We start from the raw sequence: 18,874 nt of genomic DNA, 5'->3' as shown, positions 1-18,874 counted from the left end.
CCTTGCAGACAAATGTTCCCAACAAATTTGATATCAAGGTGAAGCGAAACAATATCCTGGAGGACTCCTTTGCCATTGTTAGTCAAGTGTCTCGTGTGGATCTGTTACGAACTAAGCTGTGGATAGAGTTTGAAGGAGAGGTAGGTGCTTTTACTCTATTGTTGGTATTTCACATTAAGTATTGACATATACAGTACTATTTTAATTTGCATATATATATGGAGATACAAAAAAATAAATCCATGTACAGTACACTAGTTCTTAAGTGATATCTGCCATTTTTTCTATGCAGGTTGGTCTGGATTATGGTGGAGTTGCTCGTGAGTTCTTCTTCCTATTATCAAAAGAGATGTTCAATCCATATTATGGCCTCTTTGAATACTCTGCCACGTAAGTTATAGAGAATATGTTTTTTTATTTCATGTACAGCATGCTCTTACAATTCACGGATTTTTAATTCGCGCCCTTCGATTATTTGCTGGTAGTTTTAAAGTTGCCGGCATGTTTGCGGCCAGGATGGGGAGTGCGCAATTTTTGTGGCTTCCCAAAAGTTGTCTCTCTTGTCCCGGGAGGCTGGCCCACGTGTGCTCATTCTGCCTCAGTCTGGGATAAACACTTGTCCGTCTCATACGTGTCCTACTCTGATCTGTAACAAACTGTGTTCCTCGTGCATGTGATGGCTCCCAAGCGCTCTCAACCACCTTCATCCAGCCATAGGAAAGTGCCCAAACAAGTGAAGAGAGAAAAGAAGGTCATGACTCTTGGAGAAGAAACAACTGCTGGACAAACTTAGGAGTGACCAGCAAGAGCAGTTATTGTGTCGACTGCTCTTTTAACTCTCCTCTCTCCTTGCCATATTTCACTGGATTTACTGTTTTTATTCGTGTTTACTGATGGAATAATGCTTAATAGTGATTAATCATGGCATTATAGCTAAGTTCAACTCATCATTGTAACCACGAGGCTACCAGGCCAAGCTCTGAGGTGTTATGGTTGTATTTCAACTCGTATTTTTCGGTAGATATACATAACTGTCTTCATTTACTTTTACTCAAGTTACATGCACACACCATCCTACATACATATCCTTAAAAAAAAAAGTAAATAAATAATTGTCGTAAGAGCAAACATGTAAAGAGAATATAAATTTTTTTGCACACGAGTTAACAGGCTGGTTCAGTGGGGGAGCGGGAGACGAGACGTATTTGGGGGGGGGGTATTTGCTCGGGAATCGGCATCCTAGCTGTCTTCGTTACTATGGGGTAGCAGGGAGTGTATGCAAATGGCAACTTGTGTTAAACTTTCATTTGGCTTTTATTTACTGGTTTGGCAATACAGTATTTTTTTTGTAACTTTTTTATCGGTATTTTTATCTATTCCTCACATTTACTGGTACTGTATGTATTATTTAAAGAAAACTATGGCTACAGGAGGAAAGTACACACAAAAAAGTTTTTTCCTAAATACTCAAGGTTAAAATGGGGGATGCGTCTTACATGGCCATTCATCTTCTGTGCTGTAAAGCACGGTACTGTATTTTTGGTGTTGTTTATATCATTATTTATTGTTTCTATACATTTAGTACACCGGCTGGAAGATACGGACAATCGGCTTTTTAGGACGGGTGCTCCCCCCCTTTAGTTTGGATCTTTGAGGGTTCATTATACTGTACAGTACTTAAAGTAATGTAAAAAAAAATAAATAAATAAATAAATAAATCTGATTTTTTATGTATGTACATACACAAAAATGCCCCCCCCCCCCTTCCGTTAGCAAATGATATTCACGGATATGGCAATTCGTGGCCATTTTGAGACCCAAACCCCTGCAAATTTTAAGAGCATGCTTTACTGTAGACCCTCAATATATAGCAAGAATGGGAGCCGAGAGATTACCATAAAATAGAGAATCACGATATATAGGGTACGGCATGGTAGCCCCCCAAAAAATTCTTTAAGACATTACTTTTTCTCATGTCATCACTACCACTATTGTTGTGTAATATGGTTGCCATAAGGTATTGTAAATTGGTATTCTTAGTATCACACTTTCCTGTTCCTCTCCAGATCAGATGTAAACAGTACTCCTAGAATATTTTAATCTACATTTAATTAACAAAAGAATACAGTAGTTGGTTGAACAAATAGTTAATTTTATTTTATCTTTATTTTTTACAGAGACAACTACACATTACAGATCAACCCATACTCTGGGATGTGTAATGAAGAGCACTTACGGTACTTCAAGTTTATTGGTCGTGTGGCAGGTATGGCTGTTTACCATGGAAAATTGCTTGATGGTGAGTTAAAGTTGTATTAACTGGTCTATCAGTGCCCCCCCCCCCCCATTTCTTACTTGTAACCAGAAAAATTGGTCCTGTAGACAATCTGTTTACTTCTGGGTATGATTCAGGATCACCACAAGTCCTACTTGAGCATGTGTAGTAATATTATAACTGAGGGTATGTAAATTAACTTCAAATGCCTTTTAGTACCCAGTATATCTTTTCTAATTTTAATATTTGATAATGTTCATTTGACTGTTTTGTTTTCTTTAAATTTGGTATGGTGTAGCCTAATGCTAAGGGAACAAGACTTGAAAATTTTTATTACCTCCTCCCACATATTATTAAATTATTCTTGACAAACGTTTGTAAACTAGATTTGGACCTCAACTACTGGCTGTGCTGGACATTGTTGAGCATTGAAAATATATGCCAGGTAAAATAAAGCATAATGGACAATCCACATGTGTAAGCTGTCATGGTTGCCAAGGACAGACAGAAGTGGGCAGAGCTTAGCCATTAAGGCTTGAGCCTATAAAAGTTATTAGGTATCATATGTTATGACTACAACAAAAGCCCCATAATTTGTACCCTTCAAATTTGAAATCAATCATAATTTGTAATGTACAGGTATTACTGTTAAAAATTTTATTTTTAAAATTTCGTAATATTCTACTTGGCAAAATTTTGAAATATGAGAGACATATAGAAGTTACACCTCGATAAATCGGACTTCAATATAGTACCGGAATTCGCTTTTTTCGGACTCTGAGATGCTCTGGTTACCAGAAATACTAAAGAAAAAAATGGGAAGATTAAATGAAAAAAAATGAACAGCTCTTACTGAACACTGTACAGTGGTCTAATCAGATTTGCTATAGGCCTACTGAGAACTAAGTCACTTGAGTATGTAAGCAGGCTGGGGCTGATCAGGTGTTGCTGTATTCGTCAGGTTTATTTATTTATTTATTCAGTATTATATTCTCATATGATTGGCCTTTTATGGATTATGGCTCATCAAGATTAATATAACATCTTCAGTAATAGAGAAAAAATACAACACTGTATGTAATTTTTAATATGACTTGAAAATAAAAGGATAAGCTGTATCAGAAGGCTGTTTACTCAGATGCATTCGTGTAAGCTTTCAGTAGATCAGCTTACAACAGGGGTCACTATAACACTCTGTATAGTATTTGATATGAAGATGCCCTTCTAAAAAACGTTATTTACTCCCTTTGAGTGTTATATGATGGCTCAGTTTGGCTACTTGTAGACTTAGACAAATGATTAATGAATATGCCAGGGGATATGCAGTTACTCTGTATATAATACTTTACACATCAATATTACTTATTAAGTGATGATAAATACACTAGTACAATAATATTTATTAAGTGGTGATAAATACACTGCAATAATATTTATTAAGTGATGATAAATACACAACTGTACTGTACTAATTTACTAAGTATTGAAGACAGACATTGTGGTAAGCCGATCAGCTGTTTGCTCGTAATATTTGGTAAAATTTGGGATTATGAGCCATTTACGAATACTGTATGTATGACGCATGTGTCTCCATGGGATGTGACTGCCTGGTCCGTCTCAGCGTAAACAAATACTTTTTGCATCGCTCGTGTCAGTCAGTTAACGTTGGTCAGTCTTGGAGTACGCACCTACGGTTTACCGCACGAGCTTTTTCCAGTGTTTGAGGCATTATGTCTGGTTATCCTTGACCAAGCACCTCAAAAGGTACAGCATTTAGAAATGTTCAAATTTAGTTTGGGGCAAATAATGGAAATGTACAGTACTATTGTTTTTCCCTCGGGAGGTGTCCCTCATATTTCATAAAACCTCATACTGTAATTTGTAAGGGCTTGAACCCCTATTAATTCGAATTATGGAAGTTTTACTGTACTGTGAAATTATTTACACTTGATTAACTTTTCATGTGTATTTTTATGTGAATTGAATATAAAATTCTTATACTTTTTCACAGCCTTTTTCATCCGGCCATTTTATAAGATGATGTTGTCAAAACCCATTGAACTAAAGGACATGGAAAGTGTTGACTCAGAGTACTACAATTCTCTCCTCTGGATTCAAGTAAGTGTTGGTGTACTGTTTTAGGAAATATATTTAATACTCAGATGAACTGGCAATTTATATGTTTGAACGTCAGTTAGACAGTAACCTCACCGTTAGCCGGAGTCCCCGTAGCTCTCCAATAACTGGAATTGATTTTGAGCCAGAAAAATGCTGGGAAAACTCCCTCTATTCTGGGAATCAATCAATCAGGTTCCATTCCGGGCATGGGAACAAGTTTCCTGCTGAAATACTAGTGCATTTTATATGCCGTAAAATACAGTAAGTCTTCTATTCTTGGTTTATAATTATAATTTTGTTTGATTATGTGCCATGATAAAATGGTAAAATTGCAGCAAAACAGTACGGTATAAACTATGGAACACATCAATCTTTATATTTAAATAGCTGGCCTTCTTATGAGAAATTTGGTAACACAAATGTTGAGATTAAAAATTTCTGAAAATAGCTACAGTGATATCTCTGTTAGCCGGAACAATTGGTGCAGAGCACTTCCGGGAATGAGAGTTTTCTGGGTAACAAGATGACTCTCAAAGCCGGAAAAAAATCCCTCATCCCATGAATTTTCTGGGTGATGGAAAAATGTTCTCAGAAGTGCCAGAAATTGCCCATTACATCATCTCTTGAACCCAGAAAAATATTCCCCATCCCTGGAATTTTCCGGGTATCGGGAAAATTTTTTCAGAATTTCTCGGAAAATGTGCCCCCCGGAAAATCGTTTCCAAGGCCACAATTTTCCGAGAAAATTTAAATTCCGGCTGTCGGAGAGTTCCGGGTTTGAGGGATTCCGGCGAACAGAGATATGACTAAAGTTATCATAATTTGCAAATTATGGAGTTTACTGCATATCAAAGAGAACTACTGTATTAGAAAAAATTATGAATTTTTATAATTTCAATGTACAGTACAGGCAGTCACCGACTAAAGAACACCAGTACAATACTGTACTTATGAACAGAAACCCAGTATATTCATTACAAAAATCTGTTTTGTAATTAAAATTTAATTTTTTGCATTTAACATCACTCTATTTACAGTGCAGTATTAATATTATTTATAAGTCCAATTGTAGCTTCAGTAGAAAAAATTTTGAATCTTCATTTATTACTTCTACACCTAACTTTAACCTGGCATATGGTCAGTGGACCCCGGACCTGATCCTGATTACTGTTATCAAGAAGATTATCCCTACTCCCTTCCCTTCCTCATGTGACCTGATTCTCATGTTTTATGTCTTTCTCCCTTGCTTTGTTCTGTTAGTTGGCTGAAGAAGGTTATAGTTTTTGGATTGAAACATACCAGCACCAAGATTTTGTCTTTTATGCAGCTTAGAATTGATATCAAACCTTTTTATATATAAAATATTTCCAAAACTCACTCTGTAGTTTGATCTTCAGGATGGCTTATAATTGTGCAAATATGGTATTATTTATTTGTATTATTCCTTAGCATTAAAGTCACTCCTTACTATTAACTAACCATTGGATGTCACAGCTTCTTTTACCATCTTTACAGTTTCATGACCTCCCGGTAATCATTGGTGCATAAACCTGAATTATTGTCCAGTCATGGATTTAAATTTAAACTTGTCATGCAGAACTCTTATATGACACTTCCCAGTATTCCTTTAAACAAGTACAGTAGGGGGCAGGGAAAAAACACTTTTATTTGAGTTGCAGGCTGCACTTTTCAGGCATCGTTTGTATGGATGTAACAAACACCTGTGCAAAATTTCATGCCATTTCATGCATACTTACCCTGCCGCATCGCGAACGACTTTTTGTCAACTTTTAGTGTATACCAAAAATTAGGTGTCATTTAATGTTTTCCAGGATAATGATAAATTTTACATGGGTGACATCGATTTAATTCACATGTTATTTTACAGGTACACCGTATAGAAAATCATTACAAGTTCATATTGAAATTCTTTTTTGTGCGGAACCTTGGCATCATTTTCCTAGACAATAATCTTTGCCTAATATATCCATCTCTCGATTCGTATCCCGTCACTTCAGTGCAAGCTTCAGTCATCACTTTTATGCCTCTCTCGACCGCCTGAGTGCTGTTTGGCCACTTGGGCACCACTAATGGTGTCTCAAGAATGTCATTAACCTGTAGATTTGACAGAGAAGCAATGTAAGGAGGCTCAGTCTTGAGTTCATTCCTCCAGTTAATCATGGAATGATAGTTTTTTGCTTGCCACTTTAGTTTCGGAGTCACCACCTTTCTCATGTTGACTACAGGAGGCACATCCTCATTCCCATCTCCATCTTTACCCTCCTCATCAGTATAGTTTAACAAATTCTCGTCAACAGCAGCATCAGAATCTTCCTCCTCCTCTTCAGATCTGCCAGTGCATTCTTCCTTTTGCTGATTCTCCTCTCTAATTTTTCTTATCATTGAGACAGCTTTTTCTCTAACAGTCATGTCCTCATCTGCACACATACCAAGAAGAAGTTGATCTGTGTGGGCGAAGTATGCATTTCTCTGGACAGCCTTCTTCACTATCGTCTCCTCCTCACTATTCAGGTGTTTCATATATAGCAGGGACTGGAATACGTTCCTTGAGCCGTGTGTTACGTAAGGGTGTATCTTGATGTAAAACCACATTGGAGCACTGAACTTTATTATTGTAATGACAATTCTTTTCAACTCATGGCTGGGTCTTGATGTTGCTACATACAGCCTGAGGATTCTACTCCATAAGGTGTTCCACCTTGACACACAGGGAGGACCTGGCTCAATAGCAGCCAAGTCATCTTCAACAACACCTGTGATAACTCCTTTACAAATCCTATACAGGTATTTCTGATCCCAGGACAGATCTTTCTCCACTTCATCATTAAACACAGGGAAATCAGGGAAACTGACTGGCTGGAAGGCGACAACTGGAAGCTCAGACAAAGACTCCTTGATCTGCTTTCCAATGGGACCACGCCAATGCTCAGGACCACTTGGTTTACCATCATAGTGATAAAAAACTGCGCGGAAAGGCAGCTCATTTCCGTGAAGCTGACATATGAAATAATGGAGCGGGTGACCAAGTAACATTTCAAGATGATGAATGACTCCATTTTCTGATCCTACATTTACATTGGTTCCATCACAACCAACACACACAATGGGCTGCTGGGTTAGATTTTTCTCCACCAGAAACTCGTGAATAGTTTTGGCAATCTGCTTTCCGTGTCCAGTCTTGGGAGTCACATGTGTGAGATATTCATTGCCAGGCTCAACCATGATGATATAATGATCTTTCACCATCATCCTCGAACTCCATTTCTCGGTCTTCTCATTCTTTATCATCACACGAGTGGCAGTCTTCTTACCATCAAAATAGAGTGACGTCAAATTATCTACACTAGCGCCATCTCAATTTCTTGCCTCTTAAATCGGTATTTTTATCTCGCATCCCGCAGCTTATGTGGTCCAATAACCTGACTCTTGTCATCCTTTGTGATAATGCCATAGTCAGTTAAGGTGGCAGTAGCAATGGCAGCTCCAGCATAATCACTAATCAAGTATCGGTCACAAGCGGCAGCCAGTGTAGGGAGTCTTGTCCGGTAACACAACATTGAGAAATGAAATGAGAAAAGGCTGATAATCAATATAGACATAGCACCATACTCATCTGCAACAAGACAACTTAAATGAAATAAGAGATATGAAAAAAAAGTTGATAAACACTGAACAGAACATTGCACCGCCACAGCGGCTGTTTGGCTAGTACTGTAGGTAAATTTTAAAATTTCAGTAGAAAATGCGGCAGACTAAACCTCGACATATCAGCTTCAAATTTGGCATGGAGTCTTAGATATGTATAAGGAACAATGCCTGAAGAGTGCAGCTTTGAGCAAAATTTCACTGCCCCCTAAAGTACAGTACTGTACCCAAATTCTGTAAAGCATTTTTGTTTGCTTTTGCTGTATTAGCTATCGATTGTTCCTCTGCAAGTCTACTTTCAAAATTCATATTATGTTCTCACAAACCACATTCCAGGCTCCTGATTTGAGTTTATGGACACTTAATGTTTCTGGAATTTTATATAATGTCTAAGGTTTTGTTTTGTACATACAATAACCTTAGAACCTTATAAAGTAAGTTAAACCAATCAGACTTTTCCTTTATATTTAACTGTTTGATGTTCACTGTATCACTTTATTTAACCAAATTTTCTGTTGCAGGAAAATGATCCAGCAGACTTAGCCTTAACCTTCAGTGTTGATGAAGAGTCTTTTGGCAGAACTTCTTCCCACAACTTGAAAGAAAATGGAGGAGACATTCCAGTCACTAATGAGAATAAGAATGAATACATTGAGTGAGTGTTAATTAATTTAAGTTGTGCTGTACAGTGAAGAACTGGGAAATAATATAATTATGAAATCAGTGTACAGTAAAGGCATCCCTTATATACAGCAGCTAATGCCCTTTCCCAGAGGAATGCCACACTGTACAGTGCATGTGATTTGGGTGGGTGGGAGGTGCATTTCCTACCCAAAAAAAATTCTGAACATAGAATCTTTTTTAAATTGTGTTTTATGTATTGTATAACTTTAATACTCAAACATTAAGAAAAGTATATAAAATATTAAATAAGGTTTAAAGTGACAGCATACTGTACTCACTGATTTATTTTTTTAATACAATACACATTACAGTGCTGGTAAAGTTAGGACGTTTGTCTTCAAACATCCTTCTGGTATGCACATTAAATGCAGCTAAGCCCATTGAAATAGCAATATCATCTACATGATCACCTTGCTCGAGATGCCTAAGCATATTTAATTTCACTTCTAAAGTACAGTCATAGACATTGTTTTACCAACAGTATTATTTTTTATGGGAATGTGTTTTAGATGACTACCAACCAAAGTCCATCTTTACAGATTAGTTATCAATTGGCGCTTTGTCCAGCGAATCCATAACCAAATGGAGGCATTCCGAGAGGGCTTCAGTGATGTAGTGCCAATCTCTCACATCAAGATCTTTGATGAGGTAAGTTACACTTTGCATGGTGATACATCTGGTGTTAATTTTTGTTTTCTGTAAAATACAGCATAGTAAAGCAAAATATGGAAAGATCCAGAATGAAGGTAGTGGATTGAAATTAGGTTTTTGAGAGCAGTATTTAACAAAGATAAAAATGAATAAGCAAATGTCAGTAATATGGCAATGCAAGGAAGAGTAAGTAAGAGCCATGAGAGCTTTGACAAATGCCTTGAGTTTGAGTAATAAGTCTGCAAGAAGATTGCTCAAAAGACTGCTTGTTCTAACTTCTACAAGTATGGATTTGAAAATCTGGGGTCTAAATGATGGTAAAACAAAGCATAGAGTAGTTATGGTAAATAATCTATGATGCTTGTTGGAATTCCTGAGTATTGATAAGAGTAAGGAATTGTAACAACTAAGAGTTTGATTTATGGGAATTAGGGGAGATGAGGTAATGCAGTGTGGAGGGAGGCAGAATGAGAGAGAGACAGACAGAGAGAAATAATAAAGGGAGGAAGAGGGAGAAATACTAATAGCTAGGCTTGCATGCTGCATTAAAGATTAGGGTGTAGTCACAGATCCATATAATGGAGATATAGCTTTATTTGTCCTCTTTTACAGTACTTTAAAAAATAATAAAATTGAAATTGGTGGAATTATTGGAAGGGCTTACTAATGTAACCCATTTATTTATCTGTATCCCAAAACAGAATGAGTTAGAGCTGCTGATGTGTGGAATTGTCTCAATTGATGTTAAGGACTGGCGAGCCAACACAGTCTACAAGGGAGATTACCATCCTAACCACATTGTCATTCAGTGGTTCTGGCGGGTAGGTTTAAGGGTCTTCATTTTAGTTTATTTAAATCTTTACATACTAGTACAGATACATTCAAATCATTATTTTATTTCTGTGTTTCTATTATATGTACAATGAAAGACAAAAGTCGTGTCGTGAAATTTGGTGAAAACATATGCCGAAGGGCTAAACTTTTGGTGCGCTCTGCCTTGTGGTAGGGGGCTCTCGTAATGTTTCATGAGTTATATTTAATCTTCAGACAAAACCTCGACACGACTTTTGTCTTTGATTGTACAGCACAGTAATGTATAAAGTACTAGTGTAAAATACGCTTTTAATTTAACAGCAACATATATGTACAGTATGTACCTATACCTTGGGTCGAAGGTAAAAATAATAATGGTTTCTTTTTAAATGAAGTATTGTATCTCTGACTGAAGATTTAAACATCCTTTTACCCATTAAATTCTACAGTATTTGGTAACCCTGAACTCACCCTCCTACATCTTCACTGAAAGTATTGTTGAAATACAGTCAGCCAGAAAATGAAATTGAAAAGAGTTTCAATAACACAAGATATAACTAGACACAGACGGTTCATTAGTACATTACAATGAAATTGATTGAACAAGATAACATTGACCATCAGACAACTATTTTCAACAGAACAGTGAAGAGAGGAATAATAAGTTATCAGTCAATCAACAACTTAAATGACTAGGCATATTAATAAACTCATACTGATTAATTTCTTCCTTGTTTTATATATATATATATATATATATATATATATATATATATATATATATATATATATATATATATATATATATATATATATATATATATATATATATATATATATATATATATATATATATATATATATATATATATATATATATATATATATATATATATATATATATATATATATATATATATATATATATATATATATATATATATATATATATATATATACAGTATATATATATATATATAACTGTATATATATAAAACTTTCCATTTGCCCTAAAAACATTGTATATAACACAACTCTTTTTAAATTAAAATATGTCATGTTCAATTGGTAAATCCAACAGATGCAATATATCCTTAAAGACCGAGAGTAAGAATTTCAAAGGTACTCTTGTGAAAAGTGAATTGACATCAAAACTTATTAGTTCACATGGTTCATTGTGTTTCTTAAGCTTATCAATTAAATCAATGGTATATACATACACAGTATTGAATATAACGAGGAGAGATTGTGCTCTTATAACGTGTATTAAAGTTTTAATAATTTGAGTGAAAATAATCAACCATAGTGTATAAACTGCTTTTATACAAACTACAATTTTTTTCATAGGTGAACCAAATATGTTTTTAATATATAAATATTACTTCCAGGTGGTTCTGTCCTTTACAAATGAAATGAGAGCTCGTCTGCTTCAGTTTGTTACTGGTACTTCACGTGTTCCCATGAATGGGTTTAAGGAACTCTATGGCAGTAATGGACCACAACTCTTTACAATAGAAATGTGGGGAGAAACCAAAAACTACCCACGCTCACATACATGGTAAGAATTCTCAGTATTTAGTTTGGGCTTTTTGGAAAGAACTCGTGGGTAATAAATCAGGACAGCAATGTTCATGACTGTTCAGATAATTGAAACAGAATGATTTGAATTGATAGAGTTTATATGATTGGAAAAAGTGCTGTTGCAGCCAGCAGGGAGTTCCAAAGAGTGATAGTCCAGGATATACTGAGTTGTGGTATGTATTGGTTACTTTGCTACTGCTACCTGTTCTTAAGTAAAGTTGCATGTCTGGATCAGCTTGTAGGAAGACAGCTCCTGTTCTAATGTTGCAGTCTTCCACATGTAGAATGAATTGTTAATTGAAGTTTGCAGCCCATAACACTGAAGTAGATGCAAATAGAGACTTTATTCTTTCAAATGCTTCTTTTGGAGAGATGAGATCAGGAAATGGTTTGGCTACTTGCAAAGGTTTTAACAAAGTGTCTGTTAAAACCAGCCAAGCTCAAGAACCTTCTGAGGCTTCGTTGATCTTGTAGAAAAGAGAAGATCAGCATGGCTTCCACTTTTACAGTATGGGGAACTGTCTTTCCTTGCCCAATGATGTGTCCCAGGTAAGTTACTGTAGCTTGGGCAAAAGTTACATTTAGCGAGGTTGATGACGAGCCCTACCGACTGCAAGTGATGAAAGAGCTGCTGCAGACGTTGTATGTGCACCTCCCAGGTAATAGCCACCACGATGTTGTCATCCAAATGGGCCTGGATTCCTTCCAGGTCTCAAATGATTTTGTTCATATGCTGGAAGGTGTCAGGAGCTCTTTTGAATCCGAATCCGAAGGGCATAAACAGGTATTGCCACAAGCCAACTGGGGTGACAAATGCTAAGATGTTTCGAGCATTGGGCGAAAGTGGCATCTGGTAGTAACCTCGCAAGAGATCAATCTTCCCGACGTATTTTGCTATTCCTATAGTGTTGATGATGTCATCCAGATGGAGCAGTGGGAAGGAGTAGTCATTTGTGAGGCAATTCACGGCTCAGCAGTCCATGCAGAGGCGGTCAGTCTTGTCAGCCTTCAGGACTAACAGACAAGGGGAGGCCCATGGCCCATCTCATTAATATATTGTTTAAATAGTAATACAGGTATGGGACATTATGGTGGACAAATTGGAATCATCAGTAGAAATAGGCAAATTTCCCATTTCCAAAAAAATCAGAAACACCAGTCAGATCTGTGTCATTTGAATTAGGTTGCTTAGCTTAGGACCTGATCACAACACAGTGGGGTCATCTTTTTCTACTGTATGGTTTTCTTTGGTAGGTTTTTTTATAACAATTGGTAGAGGAACCACTAATGATTCAGCAATATCATCCTTAAACAGGCATTGGTCCTTCACAAACTCCTACCTTAATGTTACCGTGAACTAATTCTGAATGTATACTAGCCAGAGGTATAACAGGAAATCCAGACAAGTCTTGCAAGATTATGTCTTCACCCATGTAATTATTTTCAACGAGAAGCAAAGCGTCTTTCTGAGGATACTCTGAGCACTTGCCGTGTCTCTTAAAATTACAATTTCTTAAAGTGGGTGATTTTTTTCCTGATGATATAGTGTCCTTGAATTTTAAATATTTAAATGGGTCCAAGCATTTAAATACCTCTACAATATTGATAATTAATAGACTTGAATTTATAACTGGCAAATTTTGAGAATTTAAAATAAATCAATTCCTACACAGAGTTCATACTAGATATGATGTAGTAAAAAAGACAATTAATACCAAAACTGTACAATGTTTCAGACATGAAATAATTTTGGATTATATAATGTTTAACTACCCATCAATATAGTAAATTGTAATGAAAATTAGCTTATAAGTTAAAAAAAATCAGGCCCCTAGAATGGAAATGAAAAAATTTGGACAAAACGTTGTCAATTTAATAGGCTACTTCCCTGGACAGGCTCACCATTTTGTCTTAGAGTAGAATTTAAGGTTAACAAATTAAATAACTCTTAGATACTCAAAGATTAGATAAGAAGTTCCACTCTTGAATAAATCATTTATGTTCCTGAGAAAATTATAAATAATAGATGTAATAATGTCACTAGGCTCAGAAAATTTCTTATGAGGGTTAGTTGAACAGCTATAGTAATTTTCTTACAGCTATGCTTAAAATTAATATTTACAAAAATGCATACCAATCAGAAAACTAATACAAAAGTTAAAAAAAACACTGAACTGTTTTGTGTCTTATACCAGCACCAGTTATGAAGACATTCGCTCAATTGCCTCTTCCAAGATTAGGAGGATATAGGTCAAGAATAATGATGAAGGACCCATTATGAATTTTGAAAAAAAAAATTAGTAATGCGGAGGAGGTAGAGGACAGTGTTGACCATCTGACTGGAGTTGTTGAGAGTAGGAACCAATCTTAGTGTGGTACTTGAGTCATGCATTGTCTCAGGCAAGAAGCTGTGGAAGAACTTAATATTATGTGTTTCTGTTATTTTACATGAACGTACTGTATATTTACATTTTTGTAAGGTACATTAAAAAAATTAAGGACTTTGATGATTTGCTCACACAGTGGCACCAAGATATATTCACTAAACAGCACAAGGGTTAAAATTTTCTTTGCTTCTATTTAACTTGTGTTATACAACCCAAAATCTTAGATCGGGAATGCACCTTGAGATAATACAGTAGCTACATGAATTTTAGTGGGAAAATGTGCATCTTATAACATAGTTCCACATAACATACTGTCGTGTTTTACAGAATAAAAATAGGTGTACTTTGTCGAATGGGATACTTCTCTATACATTCATGATATGTCTGAGAGTTTTTCTGATAATAGCATGGATGAGTGTAGTTCAAGTCTATATTCATATGTATCATTAATCAGGTAGACTAATATCCTTTGCTACAAAGATATCAAAGAAAATTAATAATCAGAGATGCTTCATATATTCTTGTAGATCATGAAAGTTTTAATTTTCAGCTTTAACCGACTGGATCTGCCTCCATACCAGTCTTACCATGAACTCCGTGAAAAGCTCATCAAGGCCATTGAGGGCACTGTTGGTTTTGCAGGAGTGGACTAAGTACATCTTGTAAAATACCCTTATAGTGGTTGATGGAGAGATATTGTGAAGAAGAAAAAAGAAGATAGTGTTGCAGGAACTTATTAAAAGGAAAAGGTATATTGTTGGTACTGTAGTTACAATGATAAAAACTCAACATTAATAGTATTGTCATAGGTGAAGTTTGATTTCATAAGAAAGGAAATTGCTGAACTTTCCAAACTGTAACCTTTAAGGCCAGCTAAATTAGATACCAAGTTGATAACTTTAGAATGAGATTAAGGATGAAGAGAAATATAAATGAACAATACTGTAACTAATACAAAAGTAGTAAGACATATGAAGGAAAGGACAGTAATTTTGTCAGCATACCCAGAATTCTCATTCAAATTCTCGTTCAGTTCGTAACATCTTAAGATTAATCCACTTCTTCTATCTCTCATTATATGGTAGTTTAGCTACTCTTCCTTGTTTATTACAAGGTTAGTGATTCATATTATAGCATATTACTGACATGTGAATATCAATATCAATGAGTTGATCAAAAGTATGGCATCTTATTGATGTGTGGATATCAATAAGAAATTCCATATTATAGCATCTTAATGACATGGGAATTTCATAAAAGTAATCCATGTTTTAGCCTCTTATTGACATGTAAATATCAATAAGATAATCCATATTATAGTATCTTATTGTCAAGTAGATATCAATAAGGTGCCCATATTATAGCATCTTATTGTAAAGTAAATATCAATAGCCTACATTTTATAAATGAATTTGGCAGTGACATACTAGCCTCATTGTTATTAAACATCAAGAAATTTACATATTGTGATATAAATGTCATATTATTTAGCTGTTGGTAGCATGGCTATGTAGGCTTGTAATTGTCCTATAGTGTAGTTGTTTTGTATGTGTGTAGAAGGGAAGCTGCACTAAAGTTTGTGTGCATTATGAGTGATTGAGGATAAGCACGTATTGGTTGCACGAGTATATGTGGATGGATGCATACAGTTATGGGTGTACTCATTTATGTTTACCTATGTTTGTGCATGCAAATTTGTGTGTGTGTGTGTGTGTGTGTGTGTGTGCGCGTGTGTGTGTGTGTGTGTGTGCGTGCGTGCGTGCGTGTGGTCATATGCATGCATTTTTGTATGTGCATGTTTGTACATTCATATATGCATGTATGTGCATGTGCATGTAATTGTGTGCACATACATAGTGTTTAGATGTGTCATACATACATATGCATACAGACATGTTAATGCCTATAGTCATGTTTGCATATATCATGGCTTTGTTTTGAATACATGTATGTATATAGAGATATAATATAAATGCATATAAAACTCCATATGCACATGACCAGAGTATCCTATGTGCATGGCTTTGGATGGAGGGTTTCTTAGATAATAAGTTGAATATTCTTTATTATATTTTAAACATTGTGTAAATTAGAAATGTACCTCCTCACTTTTCCATTTCTTCTGTTGATTATATATTCAAAAGTGGAGAGGCAAGTCTGAAGCTCTGCCAGCAATCAATAATTGTGAATAGTTAAGATAGGTGATCTTTTTTCACTTTGACAAGGTAAAACTTCATGGTCATCCCTCAGTACTTTTTTTCCAAAGTCTCAATTATTTATATACTGTATACTGACACACATTTAGCATGCATAGCCAAAAGAGAAAGATTTATAATTAAGAGCTGTGGATGGAACATTTGAACTTTCTCTATTATTCATTCATTGGTTAGCCAATATATAATAATATTTTTTATTGCAAATTATTAGTTATTAAAATGTAGCCATAATTTATAGTTTTCATACCTACAGATAAGATAATGTAAAGAGTTTTAGTTCATGCATATATCTCATTCCTTTTAATATACTTTTTTTGGCCAAAATAATGTACCGGTAATATAATTATTTGAAGAGTTTAGAGACCAACTGATATTCATTAAGATGTGTAGATATGAGGCACATGAGGAATAAAAGCAAAATAGGTACATAAAGAAAAATAGTTACCTGAACAAAGTGTAATAGGTACATATATTAGGTAAATAGATGCAATAGCATTTGATACATCCATTCAGGTAATAATGAATTCTGGTGTTAATATATGCTTTTACAATTTCATATTCTGTTTTAGAAAATAGATCAACAAACCTTCTATAGGTAGATGTGCCTTCAAACAGAAAAGTGGTTGTTTTTATTAAAAATAAATATATATCATGGGCAACTTCATAATTTCTGATATCCACCATTGTCAAGTTAGTGTCATTCAGCACCAGATGCTTCATCTTTCAAAGTTCTGAAAAGTCTGATTTATTTAATTATCATTTATACAAAAAACCTAGTGAAAGGAGTAATATCTAATTTCATTTAAGCTTAGCACTTAATTTCAGTATTACTTATTTAGTCCCTGGTTTAATTAAGTACTGTACAGTACCAGTATGTAACATTTCTTAATTGATTTATAAACAAAAAGTTCTTTCACCATATTAGCAATCTTCTGAAAGGAGGTTTAGAACTAAGAGTACCTCAAAAGAAAAGTTATATAAAAATGTTTCATTTAGTTGTGCTTAATCAACGGCATAAGTAGCAACTCATAACTGCATGTTTCATTTTTGGCAAAAGTTTGAGATGTGGAGAGTTTAAGTGTTGTGATTGGTGCAATAGATTTATTATTGTGTATGTCAGTCCCATTACAGTATAAATTTAATGTCTGGGTCTGTCTGCCACTCTCTAGGTTTATAAGTGAAAATGTATAAACTATATTTCAGATATAGAATGACCTCCAAACATTAATACATGTAATTGAAAATCAAATTGCATATAAGAGTTTGGCACATATTTGTATGTACAATATATTGTACAGTACCTGTATACTGCAAGGTTTTATTGTCTGCATACATACAGTGTATTGCATTTTCATATACAGTAAGTTTTCCATAATCAGTGATGGGAAGACTTGTATTTACCCAGTTTGTCATATTCTCTTACCTCTCCTCCCCTTCCTCCAGTCTTCAAGTTTTTCATCCTCTAACTTTTAAGGCTTTATCCAGTGCAAATCTGAAACTGCATAATCATTATAAATTAAATTTTGCATGTCTTTGCGCCTTTAATTAGACAGCCTACAGAATAGTGTAAAAGTTCAAAATGTCACAACAAGCATATTGTGGCTACTTTTTGGCTATTTTATTGTGGAAGATTACAGGGATGCTCTGTGGCACTCCCATTATACATCATTGGTTAAGGTTCTACTAGGAAGTTTTGATGGTATCACAATTGACCCATGAGTAAATCTTAAACTTCCTGCATTGGCTTGTGAATGTAAAATTGTAAATTTAGGATTTTATTTTCATATGTCATGGGGAGTTATAATTTCATGCATGAGCTAATCTCTTGTGAGGTAAGACCATCACATCCTTAAAATTGTAAATAAAATGAGTGTGTTTATGCACATTTATGTATAAAGGATTTTAATATTTGTAATCTTAGTTGGTAGTTGGGGAATTTGGTGTTGACACTGAGAGGTAATGATTGTGGTTGGTTTTATCCATCAGTAGTCTTGAATATGTATCACAACCAGGAGGGTAGACTTTACCTTCACTGAGTAAATGAAAGATATAATTATACTATTAGATGGGATTCATCAAATATGGTTTAAGACATTTTGTAGAGCCACATGCAGCCATCATGGAAGAGAGGTGTTAGTGTAAATTTTCAGAAATGTTATTTCCTTCAATCTGTACAGTAAATATGTTTCATTGTCGTTTTTCCAACTTCAGTTCATAATCATTCTATTAGTGAAAATAGTTTTCTCTTTACTGGGCATTTACTGTTAGAGGATGTATTCATGTCTGTTTTTACATTAATTAAATTACTTGACTCATGGTTAAAATAAAAATAGAAACTGTTTCAGTAGAATTTCAAAGCAGTGAGGATTTTGTCAGTTGTATGATAATTATCTCCCAGTTAATATATTTGAAATGATTCTGTCCATTTTTCAGCAGGGAACCAATTAGCAGAGATTTTTAATACAATAAATTGAATTCTCTAC

The 18,874-nt window shown here is 34.9% G+C and overlaps 1 protein-coding gene across 3 annotated transcripts in view; it reads left to right on the top strand.

Annotated features, from left to right (window-relative positions):
* Positions 1-17,923, top strand: part of LOC121853749 (E3 ubiquitin-protein ligase Nedd-4-like) — a 68,295-nt gene extending 50,372 nt beyond the window's left edge. For all 3 annotated transcript variants that reach the window (XM_042348094.1, XM_042348095.1, XM_042348093.1), the window contains 9 exons: positions 9-140; positions 293-390; positions 2,178-2,299; positions 4,287-4,393; positions 8,581-8,714; positions 9,283-9,391; positions 10,096-10,215; positions 11,596-11,765; positions 14,726-17,923. In XM_042348094.1, the coding sequence (XP_042204028.1) occupies positions 9-140; positions 293-390; positions 2,178-2,299; positions 4,287-4,393; positions 8,581-8,714; positions 9,283-9,391; positions 10,096-10,215; positions 11,596-11,765; positions 14,726-14,828 (1,095 nt within the window). In that variant the 3' untranslated portion in view covers positions 14,829-17,923. The remainder of the gene's footprint in view (positions 1-8; positions 141-292; positions 391-2,177; positions 2,300-4,286; positions 4,394-8,580; positions 8,715-9,282; positions 9,392-10,095; positions 10,216-11,595; positions 11,766-14,725) is intronic.
* The last annotated feature ends 951 nt before the right edge of the window (positions 17,924-18,874 follow it).

This window comes from Homarus americanus, unplaced genomic scaffold (genome assembly GCF_018991925.1).
Source record: "Homarus americanus isolate GMGI-L3 unplaced genomic scaffold, GMGI_Hamer_2.0 scaffold18703, whole genome shotgun sequence".
Taxonomy (NCBI): Eukaryota; Metazoa; Arthropoda; class Malacostraca; order Decapoda; family Nephropidae; genus Homarus; species Homarus americanus.
The sequence above is the reverse complement of the archived record's forward strand: the minus strand, read 5'-3'. Positions and strand labels throughout refer to the sequence as shown.